The 20,964-nt window shown below is 42.5% G+C and overlaps 1 protein-coding gene across 2 annotated transcripts in view; it reads left to right on the top strand.

Moving 5' to 3' along the window:
* CARS2 (cysteinyl-tRNA synthetase 2, mitochondrial) overlaps positions 1-10,754 on the top strand; it is a 69,106-nt gene extending 58,352 nt beyond the window's left edge. For both annotated transcript variants that reach the window (XM_040336218.1, XM_040336219.1), the window contains 4 exons: positions 808-931; positions 3,790-3,888; positions 5,654-5,899; positions 10,633-10,754. In XM_040336218.1, coding sequence (XP_040192152.1) covers positions 808-931; positions 3,790-3,888; positions 5,654-5,899; positions 10,633-10,683 — 520 coding nt within the window. In that variant the 3' untranslated portion in view covers positions 10,684-10,754. The remainder of the gene's footprint in view (positions 1-807; positions 932-3,789; positions 3,889-5,653; positions 5,900-10,632) is intronic.
* The last annotated feature ends 10,210 nt before the right edge of the window (positions 10,755-20,964 follow it).

Below are 20,964 nucleotides of genomic sequence, written 5' to 3'. Positions count from 1 at the left end.
AAGCTAATGCTGCAGGCATAATGTTGCTCTGGGTACAACCAATACCCAGGCACCAGCCTTTACATTAATACAGAGACAGTCCCTAGCACTTTGTTTGCTCCAATCACAGAGCCCTCAAAATTAAACAAGGCTTCTTCTTTATGTGTCTATGAAAGAATGGAACAGCAGGAAGGTGAAGCAGAGGTAATGGATGGATTTTTGGATTATTCGAATAGCTATAAAAAAAACTGTGAATAATTAAGGTAAGCCATGAGAGGGCTTATGTGGTAATTGCGTTGTCTGGAATTTTAGCTTTAAGGAAAAATTCAGGGTGACAGTTTATATTAATAAAAACAAGTAAACTATTTCTGCCTTGGGATTATTTATACATACATAAAAAAGATCATTATATTTTTAGCTTTTATTTTCTGTATTAATGTATCCTATATAATGCCTACAGTGCCTTCAGAATGGATGTGGCTTAAAAGCTTAAAATACAATGAGCTTAAAATCTTATATGCCTCCCTCTGCCCACACTATAATATTCAGTCCTTGCTTCACTAGTTATTACAGTTTTGGGAGATCCAGCCATTGAAATAAACCGATATCATTTATTCAGGACTTGTTTTAGTCCTTTATCTGTGGGCACATGACAATTGAACATTTTATTGCCCATTGACTGTACATTTTACTTCCCTTTCACTCCAGTGTTTGTGGAATATACTGATTTGCTGTTGTATGCCTTTAATCCACGTGACAATGTTAATACTGTGTTACGCTAAAGCCATGCTCTGCTCACTGCAAATGTTTTTCTTTCATTGTTGAAAGCCTGAATAAAACAAAAGTGAATGTTAAGGCAGCACTTGCTGATGACTTTGACACCCTGCGAGCTGTTGATGCCGTTATGGACCTCATTCACCATGGTAACCGACAGCTTAAGGCTGTTTCCAAGGTAACCCATCAGCATATAATATAAAGATGGCTGCTGTCCATGGCAGCAGGCTTAAGGTTAGCCCTTTAGCTCTAAAACCATCTTCCCGTCTGCTTACTTGCTGTACATATTTGGATATCATTTTGTGAGTTTTTGATCTACTCAGCTATATACTGTATTTTTGTCATCTCAAAATATCATTACATATAAAGATTTGCAGGGCTAGCTTAATTTTATTTCATATGCATAAAACTTTAAACAGTTTACAGAAGCTGTTGGGGAAAAAAAAGCTATCTTTACTGTGAATTTAATTGGCTTTGAGAGGAATGATGATGTGTCCAGGCTTTATGACATTTACTGATAGGCATCTTTTCAGGACATTCCCATTCACACTTTAAAGGGGTTGTAAAGGTAAAAACAAAATCCCTAAATAGCTTCCTTTACCTTAGTGCAGTCCTCCTTCACTTACCTCATCCTTCCATTTTGCTTTTAAATGTCCTTATTTCTTCTGAGAAATCCTCACTTCCTGTTCTTCTGTCTGTAACTACACACAGTAATGCAAGGCTTTCTTCCTGGTGTGGAGTGTCGTGCTCGCCCCCTCCCTTGGACTACAGGAGTGTCAGGACGCCCACTAACACACAGCTCCTTTCTCTATCTGCAATGTAGAGAGCGTCCTGACTCTCCTGTAGTCCAAGGGAGGGGACGAGCACGAGGCTCCACATCAGGGAGAAAGCCTTGAGCCGTGAGGATTTCTCAGAAGAAATAAGGACATTTAAAAGCAAAATGGAAGGATGAGGTAAGTGAAGGAGGACTGCACTGAGGTAAAGGAAGCTATTTAGGGAAAAAAATTACCTTTACAACCCCTTTAATAATGAATCATTTTATTCTATTATATTTTAGATACACTCTTAGACACTGAGCCCTTTCAGACACAGGCCAGACCTGATTAAAAAAAAGCCTCGTACACACGATCGAATTTTCCACAGACAAAGCATAGGACTTTTGTCCAAAGGGCGTTGGCCATGAACTTGTCTTGCATACTAATCGTACACAATTGTCAACCAACAAACACGAACGTAGTGACGTGCTACGTGAAATTTCCGCTCTTGAGCGCCACCCTTCGGGCACCTTCTGCTAATGTCGTGTTTGGTGAGCACTGATTCTGAGCATGCGTGTTTGTACTTTGGACTTTTGTCTGATGGACTTGTGTACACACGATAGGAAAATCTGACAACAGACCATTGTCCGCGGAAAATTTATTCGCCTGCCATCCAACATTTGTCAGCGGAAAGTTGGACAACATTTGTCTGATGGAGCGTACAAACGGACAGATTTTAGGCCAACAGTCTGTCATCACACAATTCCCGTCGTAAAAATCCAATCGTGTGTATGAGGCTTTAGATACACACTATTATGCCTCATACACACGATCAGATTTTCTGCAGACAAAGCGTAGGACTTTTGTCTGAAGGGCGTTGGCCGTGAACTTGTATTGCATACAAACGGCAAAGAACTGTTGTCCAACAAACACAAAACAACGTGTTTTTTCAGCTCTTTAGCGCCACCCTTTGGGCAACTTCTGCTAATGTTGAGTTATGGTTAGCATTGCTTTTTATTTTATTTTTTTATTATAAATTCTTTATTTTTCCACACAGATAGTAGTACAGTTTTGCATATAACTATATCAGCACAACACATCCACTATTTTGCACATAGCATTATCTTGACAGATGTCGATTAACATTCCTCATAGTCACATCTTAGAAATTTTGCATTGACTGCCTCTTCATTTACATATACTTTCCTGTTAATCTACTAAAGAACCGTCTAACCTCTACCCTTGTTGCATTTTCGTTAACCCGGGTCACGCCCTGGTTTTCCTCCATACCAAATTAACAAAGCAGAACAGCAAACCAGAAAGGGAAAAAAAATAGATAAATAAATAAAAGATACTAAAAAAAGAGAGCATTGCTTCTGAGCATGCGTGTTTGTACTTTGGATTTTTTTCCGACGGACTTGTGTACACACATTTGTTGTTGGAAAATTTTAAAGCATGCTATCCCGAATTTGTTGGCGGAAAATCTGACAATTGTGCGATGGAGCATACAAACGGTTGGATTTTCCGACAACAGCCTGTCATCACACAATTCCCGTCGGAAAATCCGAACGTGTGTACGAGGCTTTAGATTTTCTGCAGATTTTTGTCTTCAGATTTACCAAAACCATGTAGTGTAAGGGCCTGCCTGATTGCATACAAAGTGAAACTCTTAAGCTGCATACGCACGATCGGTCCATCCGATGAGAACGGTCTGATGGACTGTTTTCATTGGTTAACCGATGAAGCTGACTGATGGTCCGTCGTGCCCACACACCATAGGTTAAATAACCGATCGTGTCAGAACGCGGTGACGTAAAACACAACGACGTGCTGAAAAAAACGAAGTTCAATGCTTCTAAGCATGCGTCGACTTGATTCTGAGCATGCATGGATGTTTAACCGATGGACGTGCCTACAAACGATCGGTTTTGTTTTATCGGTTAGGTATCTATCGGTTGAATTTAAAACAAGATTGCTTTTTTTTAACCTCTGGATAAATAACCGATGGGGCCCACACACGAACGGTTTGGTCCGATGAAAACGGTCCATCAGATCGTTCTCATCGGATGGACCGATTGTGTGTACGCGGCATTAAGGTTTGACCTCATATATTATATGGTTTTGGTAAATCTGAAGACAAAAATCGCCAGAGAATAGAATCGTGTGTATGGAGTCTTAGGTTTCTAGAGAATAATGAGACTGCTTATTTTCTTGTAGTTCTTTGTTGGTTCTGGTGTTCTGTAATATTATAAAAGTACATTTTTCTTTGTATTCTTGGCAGGAAGTTCAGCATGCCCGTAGTCCCCTTGTTTATGGTGCTATGGTGACTTATATAGAGCAGGTCCTGGAGCAACTGGGAATTTCTATGCAGCAAAGACAGGTAACGCCCATACAATCACAAATTCTGCACACATACTGTATGTATTTAATTTCCTCCTAATGTATATGCCAATATCTATTGTGTCAAATTTAGCATTCTGTGCTCAAAGGCTTTCCTTTCATTTAAAGGAGAAGAATGGCCAAAGCTTTTTGGCCATACAGCTCCTATGGATCACAGGAGTGCAGTTCGTTCTGCACTCCTGTCACCATTATCAGCCAACAGTGGGCTAAAGCCTGCTGTTGGCTGGACGTCATTCTGCCATCGGGAAAGATCCCGATGATTTGTGGCAGTGTTGAATTGTAAGTCTGTAAACTTGCTGCACATTTTCACTGGCACTTTGTACACTTGCAGAGCACTTGAAGCACAAGTTCTAGTTGACACTTTTCCAATTTGTAGCAAATTTACATGGCAAGTCTCTAGCAAGAGCAAAGTTGCAGTGGTGAGTCTACAACAAGAGCTCTGCAAGTCTACAGCATGAAAATTCAGACACAGTGACCCATGTGGTGGGATGACTATAGCACAATATAACTGAACCAGACTTAAAGAATGTTTGCAAAGAAAGTTTATCTGGAATCATGCAATGCAGAATTGCTATGATTGTGAAACAAACTTGTGAAGCCTGGCAAGTCTAGCAATAGCTTAGCAAATCATTTTCAAACCTGCAGCTCAATTGTTTGCCATCTAGGATAGTTGGTATTTGCCCAGAAGCCTGGATCGACACCTGGCTCAGCCTCTCAGCGATTCATTGAGAGCCTGAGCCAGCCCCCCCCCACCCCCTCCGCAGCCACAGTGAGTGATCGCTCAGTTTTCACTGCAGAGCTAGTGGAGTACACATTCCACATATGATCAGTGCTGCATCCACCTAGGGGAGTTTATTTCTCTTTAAAGCAGTATTAAACCCAAAACCCCCAAATGTAATATATTCCAGCTTACCAATCATTGGATATGGAGGCTGCAATTGTTTTCTTTTATTAAGCTCTTTACCCTCTGTTTTCCCCTGGTGATCTGGTTAGTAACACATCTCCTGTATTGGAGTGCCCCTACTCTGGATAAAGGAGCACACAGGCACCTTTTGGATGGCAGCATTGTCAGTGTGGGGGTGAGGGAATGTTAGGCTTTCACACTGAGGAGCCTTACAGGTGTTGTAGCGCTAAAAATAGTGCCTGCATAGCACCTGTGAAGTGCCTTAACCTTTCCTCTCACTCCAATGTGAAAGCCCGAGGGCTTTCACACTGGAGCTGGGGGCTGGCAGGATGGTAAAAAAACAATTCTGCAAGCCGCATCTTTATAACGTTGTCGGAGCGGTCGAAAAGAGCTGCAAAAAAAGATGATAAAGCGCTGCGGTGCTTTACCGCTAACACCACCAACGCCTTGGTGTGAAAGTAGCCTAAGATTGTACTAGCAGATTTCGATTCACAAACAAATTAGCTAAACTCCAGCTGACACTTTATAAGCAGTTACAGATTTTGGGGGGGGGGTAAAAATTTGACAAACTTTTTGCCTCAACCCTGTATCTGCTACATCTGCAAGAGAGTGTATTCTTTTAAAAAAAAAGCAGACCGACCATCACATCTAAGAATTGGTAAGCTGCAAAAAATATAATGTTTGCTTTTTAAATTCTGCCCACTCTATCCAAACATAAAAGAACTGGAGTTGGGTTTTAAGACATGCTTTGTTGCCTCTGGCCCGCTAGTTAACCTGTTATACACAATGTTATTCTGTGGTTTCTTGTGTGTTGAAGTGTTTTTCATACTAGTTTTTACAGTCTGTAGGAGAAGACAAAAGTTCTGGCCTTCTTTGCAATGTGGTAGAAGAGGTTGTAGACTTCAGAAGCAAGGTGCGTAGCTATGCTCTGTCATCTGAAGGGATGGGACAAGATTTGGGCCTTACAAAAGAAGAATTAAACCAGAGAAAAGAGAGAAGGAAAATAATTCTGAAAGAACGTGAGCCACTCATGCATGCCTGTGATACTCTGCGCCAGAATCTAGCTGGATATGGTATTAATATTAAGGTTAGTTTTCTGTGCTTTTGAGATGTATATTTGTGTAAGTAAAACTAGCTTTTCTCCAAATGTTCAATGAGAGATAAGGGTTGATTTACTAAAACTGGAGAGTGCAAAATCTGGTGCAGCTGTGCATTGTAGCTAACAGCTTCTAACTTCAGCTTGTTTAAAGTGGAGTTCCACCCAAAAGTGGAACTACCGCTCATTTTATCCACGCCACCCCCCCCCCCCAACTGCCACCTTTCGGGATGAAGTGGGGGGAGAGGATTTTATCCTTTCCCACTTCCGGGAGTACCTGCCGCGGAGCTGTGACGTCACCGCGGGGCTCCCTCCCTCCTCCCCTGGCCGCCGGGCCAATAGCAGAGAGGAGCGGAGCATCGCACATGTGCAGTAGGGTTACTAGCCGAAAGGTTTCACTGCCAAGTTCCTGTATCCGCAATGGTGGCGGAGCACCCGACAGCCACCTGCAGCTGATGGAAACATCAGCTGCAGGTGCCGACATCGCTGGACTCCGGGACAGGTAAGTGTCCATTTATTAACCCCTTTCTGCCCAGACCAATTTTTCAGCGCTGTTGCACTTTGAATGACAACACTGTACCCAAATTAAATCTCTGTTTTCCCCCCCCCCACAAAAAGAGCTTTCGTTTGGTGGTATTTGATCATATCTGTGTTTTTTATTTTTTGCGCTATAAACAAAAGAAGAGCGCCAATTTTTTTTAAAAACACAATTTTTTACTTTTTTATTTAATAAATATCACATTTTTTTTCCTCAGTTTAGACCGATACATATTCTTCTACATATTTTTGTAAAAAAAAAAATCGCAATAATCGTATATTGATTGGTTTGCGCAAAAGTTATAGCGTCTACAAAATAGGTGATAGATTTATGGCTTTTTTATTTTCTTTTAATTTTTTTACTAGTAATGGCGGTGATCTGCGATTTTTATTTTTTATTTTTTTTATTGTGACCGTGACATTGCAGCGGACACATCGGACACTTTTTGGGACCATTCAAATTTATACAGCGATTAGTGCTATAAATATGCACAAATTACTCTGTAAATGTGACTGGCAGGGAAGGGGTTAACGCTAGGGGGCGCTGAAGGGGGAAAAATGTTCCCTAAAGTGTGTTCTAACTGTAGGGGACACACAAGGGGAGGAGACCGATGTGTGTTCCTCTGTTCTGGGAACACAGCATCAGTCTCCTCACCTCTGACAGGAGGTGGATCTGGGTGTTTACACACCCAGATCCACACTCCTGCCGTGATCACCGGCAATCGCGGGTGCCCAGCGGCAATCGCGGCCGCTGGGTCAAGAGCGGTGCCGCACGCGCTCCCTAGATCGCCGGAAACAAAGGACATCATACGACGTCCACCCGAATCGAGGGAGGGTTCCTGCCGGTGTCATTTTATTTTACAATGGCCCGGTAAGGAAGGGGTTAAAAGCCAGCAGCTGCAGCATGTGTAGCTTCTGGCTTTTTTAATTTTTTTTTTTATGGCCGTATCACAGCTATAATAAAGCTTTGGCAATAAAAACCTGGAGGCTGATTGGTTTCTATGCAGAGCATGCATGCGCAGTTTGCACCCAGCTGTGAGGCCGCAAGCTGTCACAGCCGGGTGCCCACACTTGCAATGCCGGCGGAAAGGAAGAGGAGGAGCAAAGGCTTTGGGACGGCCACATCGCTAGACCGTTGGACAGGCGAGTGTCTGTTTATTAACGTCAGCAGCTACACTTTTTGTAGCTGCTGACTTTTAATAAACGTAAAAACGCGTGGAACTCCGCTTTAACAACCTCCCTAACGTGATCCCCTCCCACTCCAGGCCCCATATTTTGCCACTGCTTTGGTTATACAGTGCCTTGAAAAAGTATTCATACCCCTTTGAAATTTTGTTACAACCAAAAACGTAAATGTATTTTATTGGGATTTCATGTGATCGAACAACACAAAGTGGCACATAATTGTTAAGTGGAAGAATTTTTTTAAATGGTTTTCAATTTTTTTTTTACAAATAAATATGTGAAAAGTGTGGTGTGCATTTGTATTCAGCCCCCTTTACTCTGATACCCCTAACTAAAATCTAATGGAACCAATTACCCTCAGAAGTCACCTAATTAGTAAATGGAGTCCATCTGTGTGTAATTTAATCTCGGTATAAATGCAGCTGTTCTGTGAAGCCCTTAGAGGTTTATTAGAGAACCTTAGTGAACAAACGGCATCACGAAGGCCAAGGAACACACCAGACTGATAAGGGATAAAGTTGTGGAGAAGTTTAAAGCAGGGTTAGGTTATAAAATAAATATCCCAAGCTTTGAACATCTTACAGAGCACTGTTCAATCCATCATCTGAAAATGGAAAGAGTATGGCGCAACTGCAAACCTACCAAGACATGGCCGTCCACCTAAACTGACAGGCCGGGCAAGAAGAGCATTAACCAGAGAAACAGCCAAGAGGCCCATGGTAACTCTGGAGGAGCTGCAGAGATCCACAGCTCAGGTGGGAGAATCTGACAAGTATTAGTCATGCACTCCACAAATCTGGCCATTATGGAAGAGTGGAAAGAAGAAAGCCATTGCTGAAAGAAAGCAGTTTGCGTGAAGCCATATGGGGGGGGGGGGGGGGCAGCAAACATGTGGAAGAAGGTACTCTGGTCAGATGAGACCAAAATTTTTACTTTTTGGCCTTAAAGCAAGACTAACTCTGCACATCACCCTGAACACACCATCCCCACCGTGAATCATGGTGGTGGCATGATGTTGTGGGGATGCTTTTCTTCAGCAGGGACAAGGAAGCTTGTCAGAGTTGATGGGAAGAAGGATGGAGCCAAATACAGGGCAATCTTAGAAGAAAACCTGTTAGAATCTGCAAATAACTTGAGACTGAGGTGGAGGTTCACCTTCCAGTAGGACAATGACCCTAAACATATAGCCAGAGCTACAATGGAATGGTTTAGATCAAACCATATTCATGTGTTATAATGGCCCAGTCCAGACCTAAATCCAATTGAGAATCTGTGGCAAGTCTTGAAAATTGCTGGTCACAGACGCTCCCCATCCAATCTGACAGAGCTTGAGCTATTTTGCAAAGAAGAATGGGCAAAAAAGTCACTTTATCTGTGCAAAGCTGGTAGAGACATCCCCAAAAAGACTTGCAGCTGTATTTGCAGTGAAAGATGATTCTACAAAGTATTGAATCAAGGGGGCTGAATACAAATGCACGCCACACTTTTCACATATTTATTTGTAAAAACAAATTGAAAACCATTTATCATTTTCCTTCCACTTCACAAATATGTGCCCCTTTGTGTTGGTCCATTATAAAAAAAATCCCAATAAAATACATTTATGTTTCTGGTTGTAACATGAGAAAATGTGGAAGATTTGGGGTATGAATACTTTTTCAAGGCACTGTATAAGCTTTTACCTCTAGGTGCTGGTATGCTAAGCAAATTCAAAGCACAGCCCTACCTAGTGGCTATACGTCTTCATGTACTGACCAAGTTCAGTTTTGCCGACCATAAACTGTCCAATATCTTTCAGATTTCCCACCAACTATATAGTACAAGGTTCTGCTTGGCTGGATACCATTTGAATAAATTGTTTAGGTTTTAGTGGATCAAGATGTTGGAGTTGAAGATTCCTCTATGAGCAGCTGCTGACCGTGTCATTCCAAATACCCAGATCTTAGATCTTCATCACAGCAGCCAAAGGGAAATTCCCTTGCACAGTGAACAGTCTCTATTTCATAAGTAATTCCACCCCAAATGTTTGCATCATATCTGATTCCAATATTCACTGCAGGGGCCATCTTGCTCCCCCAATCTGGATAGCCATTGAGGATTTGCGTTATGGTGGTACATAGGCTGTATACAGAGGGAACTGCTGTTTCTCTTTGGGACCGGGAAACTTCATTTGTTTTACTGTTCTGTTCTGGCGAGCCATATTTCTGGTACGCTTTTCTAGGACGTGGGTGGGGCTTTGTTGGAACAGGTACAAAGAAAAATGAGGTCCCTTGCCAGTGCCATACAGGACTGTGCTGTGGGGCAAAGATGTGTATAACTTAGGATTGGTTGGACAAACCTTTCAGCATGTAAAATGCCTCTTATATACTTTAACTGTGTACCGTAACTGTTTGCCTGGGGCCAGCTATAAAGATGTATTAAACCCAAAAACAGGAATTTCTTAAATTTAAGCTTACCGCATTCATTTTCTTTTTTTTCCCCCTTTATTTTCACCTGGTGAACCAGCCAGTAAGTGTGTTCATTTTCACTATTATTTAATGGACCAAGCTGTCCAGACACAGTAGCAGTTAGTGGATTGAGATAAACCATTTATCAATGACAGGGGTGCTTACAGTGGTCAGCTTTTAATCATTTATGTAAAACCATTGTCACAAAAAAAAAAAAGTTGCTGTAATTACTTATCAAGGGTCAAGTCCCATCTAAATCTGCTAGTCTATTACCCTCTTCCTAGACTGACAACGCTGCTAGCTTTACTATGTCATTCACAATGCAGACACCCTAAGACTGGAAGTGTGTTACTGGTGGGATCACCAGGCAAATGATTGGTGAGCTGAAATATATTCCATTTTTGTTTCTAGGTTTAATATTACTTCAAGCTTTGTGAATACTACACAAGGCAATTCTTCTATTTTCTACAGGAATATTATTATATTCTGCTGGGATACAGGGCTATCAACTTTTACTAAGATATTGCTACTCACTTGATTTTTTTTTTTTTTAAGGATCGTGAAAATATTTCTACATGGGAGCTGCCACATAAGAGAACAGACTAGTAAAAGTTCTATTTTTTTTTTGTAAATGTATTTATATCACCTAAATATACTTGTATTTTTTTTAAATAAAATGACTGATGTGTTCATTATTAAAAGAAAATTATGTTTCACTACATACAGGATGCAAATTCTGTTAACTTTTGTTAGATAGTAAATGATTGGTCTACCTACACCAGGGGTGCCCAACCAGTGGCCCGCGGAGCCCTCTGATGTGGCCCGCGGAGCCCTCTGATGTGGCCCGCGACCTCCTGCTCTGGGATGGAATAGAAAACTGTTATTAAAGGTCTGTTTTATTACTAAAATCACAGTGTGTATATATGGGCAGATCTGTTCTGCAGTGGTTACTGGGCTGCTTTCAAACTACAGGTGCAGATCAGTTTACCTGTGGGTTACCTGCACTGAGCCATAGACTTCTGTTATTACTTGCGAGTTTGGTGAGCTGTCTGAAAATGCACCAAACCTGCAGAATATAATAGAAGTCTAGTGCAAAGTGCAGGAAAGCCGAAGGTACACTGCGTTGCACCAGCAGTGTGGGTAAACCGCAGCGCATCAGTGTGAAAGCAGCATTGGGCCCCTTTCACACAGTCAGTCCGAACCAATTGGACCCTCCATTCACCTCTAAGGAGTCGCAAATGTAAACTGACTTGTGTCCTACCTCCAATCCAATCAGCAAGAGTATAGTGGGCTGTGTCCGCTCTGCATATAGAGAGCAGACACAGAGCTGCCACCTGCCTGCTCCACTAATTGTGGCCCGCTACCCGTTACCAAGTCGCTTAAGTGGCCCTTGCTCTTCAAAAGGTTGGGCACCCTTGACCTACACAATGGTCACTGTATCAAGTTTTGATAATGACACAAATATTAATTTCTCTTATCGTCCATGGACGGACACAGCTCCTTAAATCTTGACAAGTGGGTTATGTTCCCTGTTTACAGGAGAGGACTAGGCAGAAACATGTTAAATAGTTAAATACATGTTACATTAACAGAGTTGAACAGCCCCGCCCAGGGGGCGGTCCCTCCAGACATAACCCTCCTCACTGCAGCTTGCAGCCCCAGTTTCGTTCTGCCTAGCAAAGGAGAAGGACGTATGGCTCCCTTTGGGCCCAGCGCCCTGAGGAGAAATTTTATTTTATTTTACTTTTTCTTGAAGAATCTTCTTTCAACTGTCGGCTGAGAGACAGGCTGGATAATATAGATCCTTGTAGTCTACTCAGTCCGACCAGCAAGCGTAGGCACACCTTTGCAAAGAGGCTTGGTCTGCCACGCCATACCCCATGACTCCTGGGGTGGCCGGTGAGCTTTGCTCCGAGGTCCACATATGACTGGGCTGTGGTGTTGTCTCACTCACAGTGGACCGGGCCGACAGCTACCTCCATTTCGGTTGTAGTTCTGTCAGGAATGCGTCAGCGAGTCCTCGCTTGGACGGGTAAGTACAGTCCCTCCTGCTTCGGTGGGTTGGTACTGCTGGGCATTCCTGGGGTTCGGGGGTCCCTTCCCCTTACTTCCCTGCTCCTTTCCCTTGCTGCATTGCTAACATTGCCGCTGTCAGGGGGCCTTCCTGAGGGGACTGTGTTTTTTCTTTTTTGTATTGGGCTTTCCTGTGAGAGGCCGTCATACAGAAGGATTAGGTGATGGTGCGCCCGCGACCTTCCTTTCTTCCGAAGGAGGTTTCGGCCTTTCATACTTTAGGCGTGGTCCGCGCTTTGCGGGTATACCAGCCTACTACGGCTCCATTTCGGAGCTTCTGACTCTCTTTTGTGTCGGTGTCTGGTCCACAAAAGGGCCTGGCGGTCTCGTCGACCACCATTTCTCGGTGGATCAGGCAGGCCGTCATACAGGCCTATGCTCCTAAGGGGCGGGCCCCCCTTTCCGGTCACGGCACTTTCGACCAGGGCAATTGGTGCTTCCTGGGTTTTGTTTTTTTTCCGACATCATGCGTCGGTCTCACAGGTGTGCGAGGCGGCGATTTGCTCGTCCGTTCACGCTTTTTCCAGAATTTACATGGTTGATGTGAGTGCATCTTATGATGTTTTTTTCAGCCGCTAGTTTTTGCAGGCGGCTGTTTAAAGTTGTACCTCCTCCGTTGAGGAGCTCTGCTTGTTTTGGGGTGAAGTTAAAATTGTTTTTTACTGATATATTTCCCACCCCTCGTTTTTTTGACACTGCTTGGGGACGTCCCACTTGTCAAGATTTAAGGAGCTGTGTCCGTCCATGGACGATAAGAGAAAATAGGATTTTTTGTACTCACCGTAAAATCCTTTTCTCTGAAGTCCATGGACGGACACAGCTCCCACCCCTCCTTTTTAGGTTTGTACTGCTTGTTACGAACTGAGGCTGCAAGCTGCAGTGAGGAGGGTTATGTCTGGAGGGACCGCCCCCTGGGCGGGGCTGTTCAACTCTGTTAATGTAACATGTATTTAACTATTTAACATGTTTCTGCCTAGTCCTCTCCTGTAAACAGGGAACATAACCCACTTGTCAAGATTTAAGGAGCTGTGTCCGTCCATGGACTTCAGAGAAAAGGATTTTACGGTGAGTACAAAAAATCCTATTTTTCACAGAGTCTACTGCCTTAGTGTTTTATTTTTGTCAGATGTTACTATGGCATACTGAAGTATAATTACAAGCATTTCATAAGTGTCAAAGACTTTTACAATTACATTAAGTTTATGTTTTTGAATATTTTAAGTGTTTTTTTCTTTTTTTCAAGACCTCTGAAATTAGCCCTGGCATGTTGTCAATAAAAATTCTGGCCACATCCTGACTGATGGCAGACCATTCTTGCATAATCAATGCTTGGAGGTTGTCAGAATTTGTGGGGTTTTTCATCACCCGCCTCTTGAGAATTGACCACAAGTTCTCAATGGGATTAGGGTCTGGGGAGTTTTCTGGCCATGGACCCAAAATGTTGACGTTTTGTTATGGGACACAGAGTCAGGCTAACATTCAATACCTACTGGGTTATACTTCATCAGGTGAATGGACACTTTAGACAGGAAGTGATTCCCTATATAACCCCTCCCATACAGGAAATGCATCCTTTTTTTTTACCAGTGGATGGCATGGTTTAGCCGCTGAGTATTTGGAAAAGGTCAGGGACTATTTTTCAACGCAAAATGGTGCTTGCACCCCCCCTTCAGTTAGAACACACCTAGGGAACAAAATTAACCCCTTCCCCGCCCCCTAGTGTTAACCCCTTCCCTGCCAGTGGCATTTTTACAGTAATCGAGCACCGATCGCTATAAAAATGCCATTGGTCCCAAAAATGTGTCCAAAAGTGTTCGCCATAAGGTCGCAGTACGGATTAAAAAAAAATTAAAAAAAAAATCGCTGATCGTCACCATTACTAGCAAAAAAATATATATATATATTAATAAAAATGCCATAAAAACTATCCCCTATTTTGTAGACGCTATCATTTTTGCGCACACCAATCAAACTCTTATTACGAAAAATATGTAGAAGAATACGTATCGGCCTAAACGGAGGAAAAAAACTTTTTTTTTTATATATTTTTGGGGGATATTTATTATAGCAAAAAGTATAAAATATTTTTTTTTTTTCAAAATTGTCGCTCTATTTTTGTTTATAGCGCAAAAAATAAAAAACGCAGAGGTGATCAAATACCACCAAGAGAAAGCTATTTGTGGGAATAAAAGGACACCAGTTTTGTTTGGGAGCCACGTCGAACGACTGCGCAATTTACAAGTTAAAACGAGGCAGTGCCGAATCGCAAAAAGTGGCCTGGTCATTGACCAGCAAAATGGTTCGGGGCTGACATGGTTAAATATCAAATATGATCTCCTAGTGATATTTACCCTCTAATAGTATATACAGTATATCTGTTCTTTCTGTTATTCTCAGAGGATTCGAGATTTTGCTTCCTAACCATACAGTTGGTTATTTATATTTACCACCGCAGATAGATGTGCAAGAATACTTATTGTTGCCTTTTTTTTTTAACTTGACATATTAATTATATTATACACCACACTTTTGTTAAGGTTATTAATCGATTAGGAAAATAATTGAATTTAACCTCTCTCCTTAGAGTTCTTGGTGATCTGATTAAATGGTTGATTTAGGTGCAATCTTAGTAGCAGCAATATCCTTGCCTGTGAATCCCTTTTGTGCAAAGCATTGCTGACTGCACGTTTTCTTGCAGGTAACCATAATTAACAGAGGAAGAACAATGATGTCAAGCACCACCCTCCCTTTTTCAAGCTTCCAGTCTGTTATTCTAACTTAGGCCCCTTTCACACTACTGTGACTTCAAAGTAGTGCGATTTTGACACAATTTGTACCCCGATTTCAGGAAATACTTGTTGCTTGCAAAGTTGGACCAATGTAGTGCAGGGACTACTTTGAAGTCAGAACGACTTGAAGTCGTACTAATATGAATGGCTGTCATTGGAAATCATGGGGGAATGACTTGTCATGCGACTTTGAAGTCTCAATTCGCAGGACAAGTGTTAAAGAGGCCTAAGGCTGGGTTTACACTGGTACTATCTGACTGTCATCCTACTTTGCCCTGCAACATGTGTCCTACATCAGTCTTGCTTCCATCCATGAATAACCAAGATAAGATTTAGCTCTGACTTTTAGATCGTCTGACTTGTCCTTTGACCAATCAAAACAATCCAGTGTGAGATAATTTTCTTTCACTGCTGCCATAATCACCATGTCTGATGGTTAGGACGAGGATCCGACTTTATTGATATTCATTGGGCTGAAGTAGAACCAAAAGTAGTGCAGGAACTTTTTTCAAAGTTGGACCAGTTAAGACGGCTCTCATAGGGAATCATTGATTTACACACGTCATGTGCTCCCGAAGTCGTTGTACCAGTGTGAACCCAGCCTCAATCAGCATTACAGACTGATTTCCACCCTTGCCAACTCTGACACCTGTGGTAACAAGAGAATCACTGACATGATGCCAGCTAGTACTTTTGTGGCAGGGCTGAAGTGCAGTTGGAATGTTTTGGGGGATTAAGTTCATTTTCATGGCAAAGAGGGACTTTGCAATTAATCTGATCACACTTCATAACATTCTGGAGTATATGCAAATTGCCATCATAAAAACTGAAGCAGCAGACTTTGTGAAAATGTCTATTTGTGTCATTCTCAAAACTTTTGGCCAGAGCTGTAAATACAACAGTGGACACGATTATTCCAGTGAAGTAGAGAGTGAAAATACTTAAAAAACACTTTTCCAGATGTGTCAAATACCTGCTCCCCACCACATGTTGGCACCTATGTTCTGTAGTTGAGTTTTGAATATACGTTTTTATTCTTTAAGTCGGGCCTCGCGTCTAAGGGTCATCTCACGTTGGTGTTCCTACTGTTGGTGGCAACACATCACAGACATGATCACTAGTTTCTACCTTTCTGCTCGGTGAAATTTTGAGTGTTACAGGCAGTGAGGAAATGGCTCTATACATGCTGAGCGTATGCACCCTTTAGTGATTGAGTATTACCATTATCACTAATTTGACTGGTTCATCCTGCCATTAAACCCAGTGATTTTCAACTTTTAGCAGGATGTTTGCCTGTAGTGAAATTGCTTAGCAACATTGTTACCTTGTAGACAGGGTGGTCTTGGATTGTCATGTACTTTTTGCATGGATTTTAGGAGAAAAATTAAAGCCAACACTTTTTTAAAGCTGCAGTCTAGGTATAATCCTTATTGCATCATTTTATTGGGCTATTATAGACCAATATAATTATGTACAGTATATTGCTGTGGGCCATTATGGAAGGTGGCAACCATTGTAGGAGTTGCTGTCATTAAAGTGATTTCTTCAACCTTTCAGGCTTCCCTTCTGCATGGTGACAACAGGGGGGTCGCTCATTCGGTGCTACTTCCATTCACATAATGCCTTGTATTTAAAAAAAAAACAACAAATACAAGGCATCCACTCTTGCACAGTGGTCCCTCAGGTATGGACATTTACATTGTTTCAAGCTGGACAAATTTAACTATACCTAAAGAAAATCTAGGGAGGATTTTTATTGCAGTGACAGCAACGTTCTAGTTTTCTTTGGATAAACATTATCAAATAAAAGCCGTTGTTGTAAGCACCCATTATTTTAAACAGGAGCTCCAGTCTCCTGTGTATAAATAAAAACAGCCACTCACCTGTCCCATGATCCAGTGATGGGCTCACCCCAGCTGTTTTCACCTCTCATCTTCGGTCTTCAACGCCAGAATCTTATCTGTGGGAATCTGGCTGTGACAGCTTGCGGCTTCACAACCAGGTGCCTACTGTGCATGTGCAAGCCATGCTGCTCATTTTAATGGTCCCGCCGGCTTCTGGGACCAGAAGACTGCAAGGAGGGAGAAATTCTACTTCCGATCACCTAGGCAATTGGAGTGGGAACCTGTCAAAAAATCAGGTTCCCGTACCTACTCCCCCCCTCCCCAAAAGTGCAATTACTGAAAGAGGAGCAGGGGAGGTGGCCTAAAGCACAACATCCCCCCTTTGGGTCAGGCTCTTCTTAAAGTGTTAGTTTGCCCCAACCCCTGTAACTCTTGCTTTTGCTGACAGCTCGGCCTGCATGTAAAATGTAGAACGTTTTTTTAAAAGCTTTAGAAATCTAAAAGGAATTCATATACTGAATTCTAAAACCAAATTAATAATAAATACAGTTATCAGGATAGGATATTTTTCAGGAAAAGTGGTTCTTTAAGGCCAATTCCTTTCTCTCCTTACTGGAGTGTTCAATTGGCTACTTGCTGTGCCTAAGACACAATCTACTACTCTGCTAGTAATCCAGGACACCATTTTATATTTAAAGTGGTTGTAAACCTTTTTAAAAAACAGGTTTATTCTTACCTGCTTTGAGCAGGGTTGCCAACTTTCAGAAAATTTACAATTTGTAAAATCCATAATTGTTGCATCTGTCCATGAATGTCGGTTACGGACATGCAGCCTACATGTCCGTAATGGACATTCAAGGACAGATTTTACAAACTGTTTGTAAATTTACTGAAAGTTGGCAACCCTGGCTTTGAGCGGCCCCAAACCTCTCCTCCGATCCCCTGCTGGCACACTCCTCTTACAATAGGAAGCCGCTTCTAATTCTGGTGCTCCCTCATTTCCCAAGCCACGCTGCTTGCATCCATAGACAGAGACTGCCCACTCCCTCCCCACTGGATTTGACCGACAGTAGTGGGAGACAATGGCTTCCCTTTGCAAAGCCTGTAAAAGCAGGAAGAGGCGCTACAGATGGGCACAGTGCTAGATTGATCAAGGGATCAGAGAAGTCTAAGAAGGGGGGTGAGTGAGCTTACGACTACATAAACATATTTTACCTTACTGCAAGGAATGCATTAGGGTAAAAAATGTTTCGGCTGTAGCATCACTTTAAGTTTTCAGCTTTTGAGACGTGAGCCCTAGCTATAAAACTTATCACAGAAAGAATTGCTGTCTCTAACCTTGGCAATAGTCAAACAAGTTGGCTACATGCAATCAGTAAGACAATTGTACAGCTGTGTTTAGGCCACAATCTTTTTCCCCGATTTCCCCCTAGTGGAAGAAGTAGTGTACTCCCTGTTTTTCTCCCCGCCTTATGTAAATTATTCATATGGCAATAGAAGTGTATTTCAAGTATCAAAACAAAAAAAAAAACTTGAAGCATGAAGATTAGCATCAGTCATTTTGCATCAGCGTGTTTGCAAAGCCAGGTACTTTAAATGTTTTTTTTTCCAATTTGATCTCTAGGACCAAATATATTTTAGATATTTGTCTAGGGTGAGAAGGGCTTATATGCCATCAGATAAAATATGATTTTTCTTAGGCAGGCCCTTATCGCTCTTGGAACAAAGTTTAGTGGTCTGTTTGTGGCCAATTTTATTGGGAAAACCCAATAAAAAAATGTCCCACATTCAAGTGCAGATGCAAGCTATTCCAAATCAATCTTTTAGAAAGGACGATTTGTCATCAAAATTGAAAACAAGTAAGGAGGTAAGCAGATCTGGGCACAGTGGTCAAGCAAGACATTTCTACACCCAGGGCAAAGACTGTTCCAACCCCACCCCTTGCAGTGCAAAGCAATCTACTGCCTCCCATAATGCTGTAGCCAATAAAACTAAATGAAATATCAGTGTGACATTTCAGTAAGTTGATTCACATCTATGCATTTTTTAGTGCATTTTGCACTACAGTCCATTTAACATCAGGGTTGCGTGGTGTACAGAGATCAGGGGTTCATGGTGTGTAGGGATTAGGTGTGCAGAGATTAGGAGTGCACAATGTACAGAATTATACATCTCATTGGCCACAAATTGCCTGTCGCCTCCAAATCGCCAACCTTGACATCCCCCCCCCCCCCCCCCCTTGCTGTAAAAATGTGATCCTAAATGCTCCCCTCCCAACACAGACCTCAAATACCATGCAGGCAGATGTTCTTTCCCAGGAGGGGAAGAGAGTGTAGGTTGGTGCAGAGAGAGAGATCAGAAAAGTGACAGAGTACCGGCATGTCAGGGAGTGGAGGTTTCAGTGGGCCACCGCCCCCGGCTGGGCATCAGGGGCTTTGTCTTTGCCAGAATGTCTAAATACATAGGTAGATCACATAATATATGCTGCTGGTTTATGCAATTACATTTTAGGCTGTGCCTTAAATACCAAAAACGGTTATGTTCTTGCTAAAATAACTATTTGAACAATGTCGTCGTCCATCCAGAATGTTTATTGGTAGTGAAAACCTGCATAAGATTTCCTATTTAATATCAAACACAAACATTCTAAAAGAACATAAAGCTGTCCTAGATTAATAAACAATTATGTAACTCAGTGGTTCTCAAAATTTGGGGCCAGGGAGAACAATGGATTCTCTATAAAAGTATACTAATAACTTTTCTTACACAATTTCATAGAAATTAAGAACCGTACCGTGAAGCAGGAGATTGGACAAATTTGTATGTGCGTTCAGTGAGCAAGAACACAGAGAATGTCATCCATGTGTTGCGCTAAAGGACCTTTAAAAAGCATGACTGCTCCATGTATGGCCCTTCTCACAGTAATGCAAGAACTGAAAGCTACCTAATAAACATATCGTATTTATCGGCGTATACCGCGCACTTTTTTGCCCTGAAAATCAGGGCAAAAATCGTTAGTGTGCGGTATACGCCGATACCCGCGCCGAGTTTGAATACTGCGCCAACATATACCGAGCGCAGTACACTCGTGTATTGTCGGGCAGTCTCGGCTCCTCCCGCGCTGACGTCCTGGACGTCAGCGCGAGAGTAGCCGAGCATTGCAGACAATACACAAGTGTACTGCTCTCTGTATATGTCGGCGCAGTATTCAAACTCGGCGCGGGAAATGAGCGGGGAGGACGCCGCAGAAGGACGCCGGACCCGACGAAGAGGACACCCGAAGCCGCAGACGGACGCCGGACCCGATGAGGCCGCCGATGGACGCCGCGCAAGATACCAAAACTAAGTACAAAAAAACGTTTTTTCCACAGGATTCGGGGCAACTTTAGGGGTGCGCAGTATACGCGGGAGTGCGCTATACCGCGATAAATACGGTATTAGGTCCCATGCACACTGGCCTTTTAGCTATGATGCAAAGGGCCCTGGTGTTTAGCTGCAGGAGGAGGGCACAGGTGTGCCATCCAGCGCTCTGTGGGCAGCCAAACTTTCAGAAACTGACAGCTTCTGTGACGAGACAGGGCAAAACAGAGTGGTACAAACATTTAGGGCAGCATGTGCCTAGTAACGAAAAACCACCAAGTCTGTGTACTAGACATTCATCCCTTGGTGCGTACTGCCCTAAACATATGTACTGGTAGGTAGCTTTCGTTCTCTCAAACAGTTTGACAGGCTGCCAGCATCATGGCTGGAAAAAGCAGCCAAACGCTCAGCGGGCAAGGAGCCTTATGGGTCATCGATGCCTTTCTATGGCTTTTGTCCATGCACCCAGGCCAATTATATGTTCACAAGCACTGACGATTGTTTCCTTATGGGGTAAGATCACAAAAGGACCAATAAATGGTCATTCTTCTAATTTTGTACAGCGAAAGTGCAGTTGCTGCCAATTAAAATCCGGTCAAAGAAAAACAACAAATGAAACAGTAGTCCATAGCAACCAATCAGGCTTCATCTGTCAATCTATGGAAAAATGATATTAGAATAATTGGTTGTCATCGGATTTCGATGAATCGGTTACATTATTCTGGGAATCATTGTGCTGAATCCCATGATAAGTAAGCTGTTCATCCATGGCAAGAAGTAGATCCGGGCCCACATTTATTGCGATTGTGTCTGCAACAGTC

The sequence above is a fragment of the Rana temporaria genome, chromosome 2, assembly GCF_905171775.1.
Source record: "Rana temporaria chromosome 2, aRanTem1.1, whole genome shotgun sequence".
Classification (NCBI taxonomy): Eukaryota; Metazoa; Chordata; class Amphibia; order Anura; family Ranidae; genus Rana; species Rana temporaria.
This window is presented reverse-complemented; position numbering and strand designations above follow the sequence as displayed.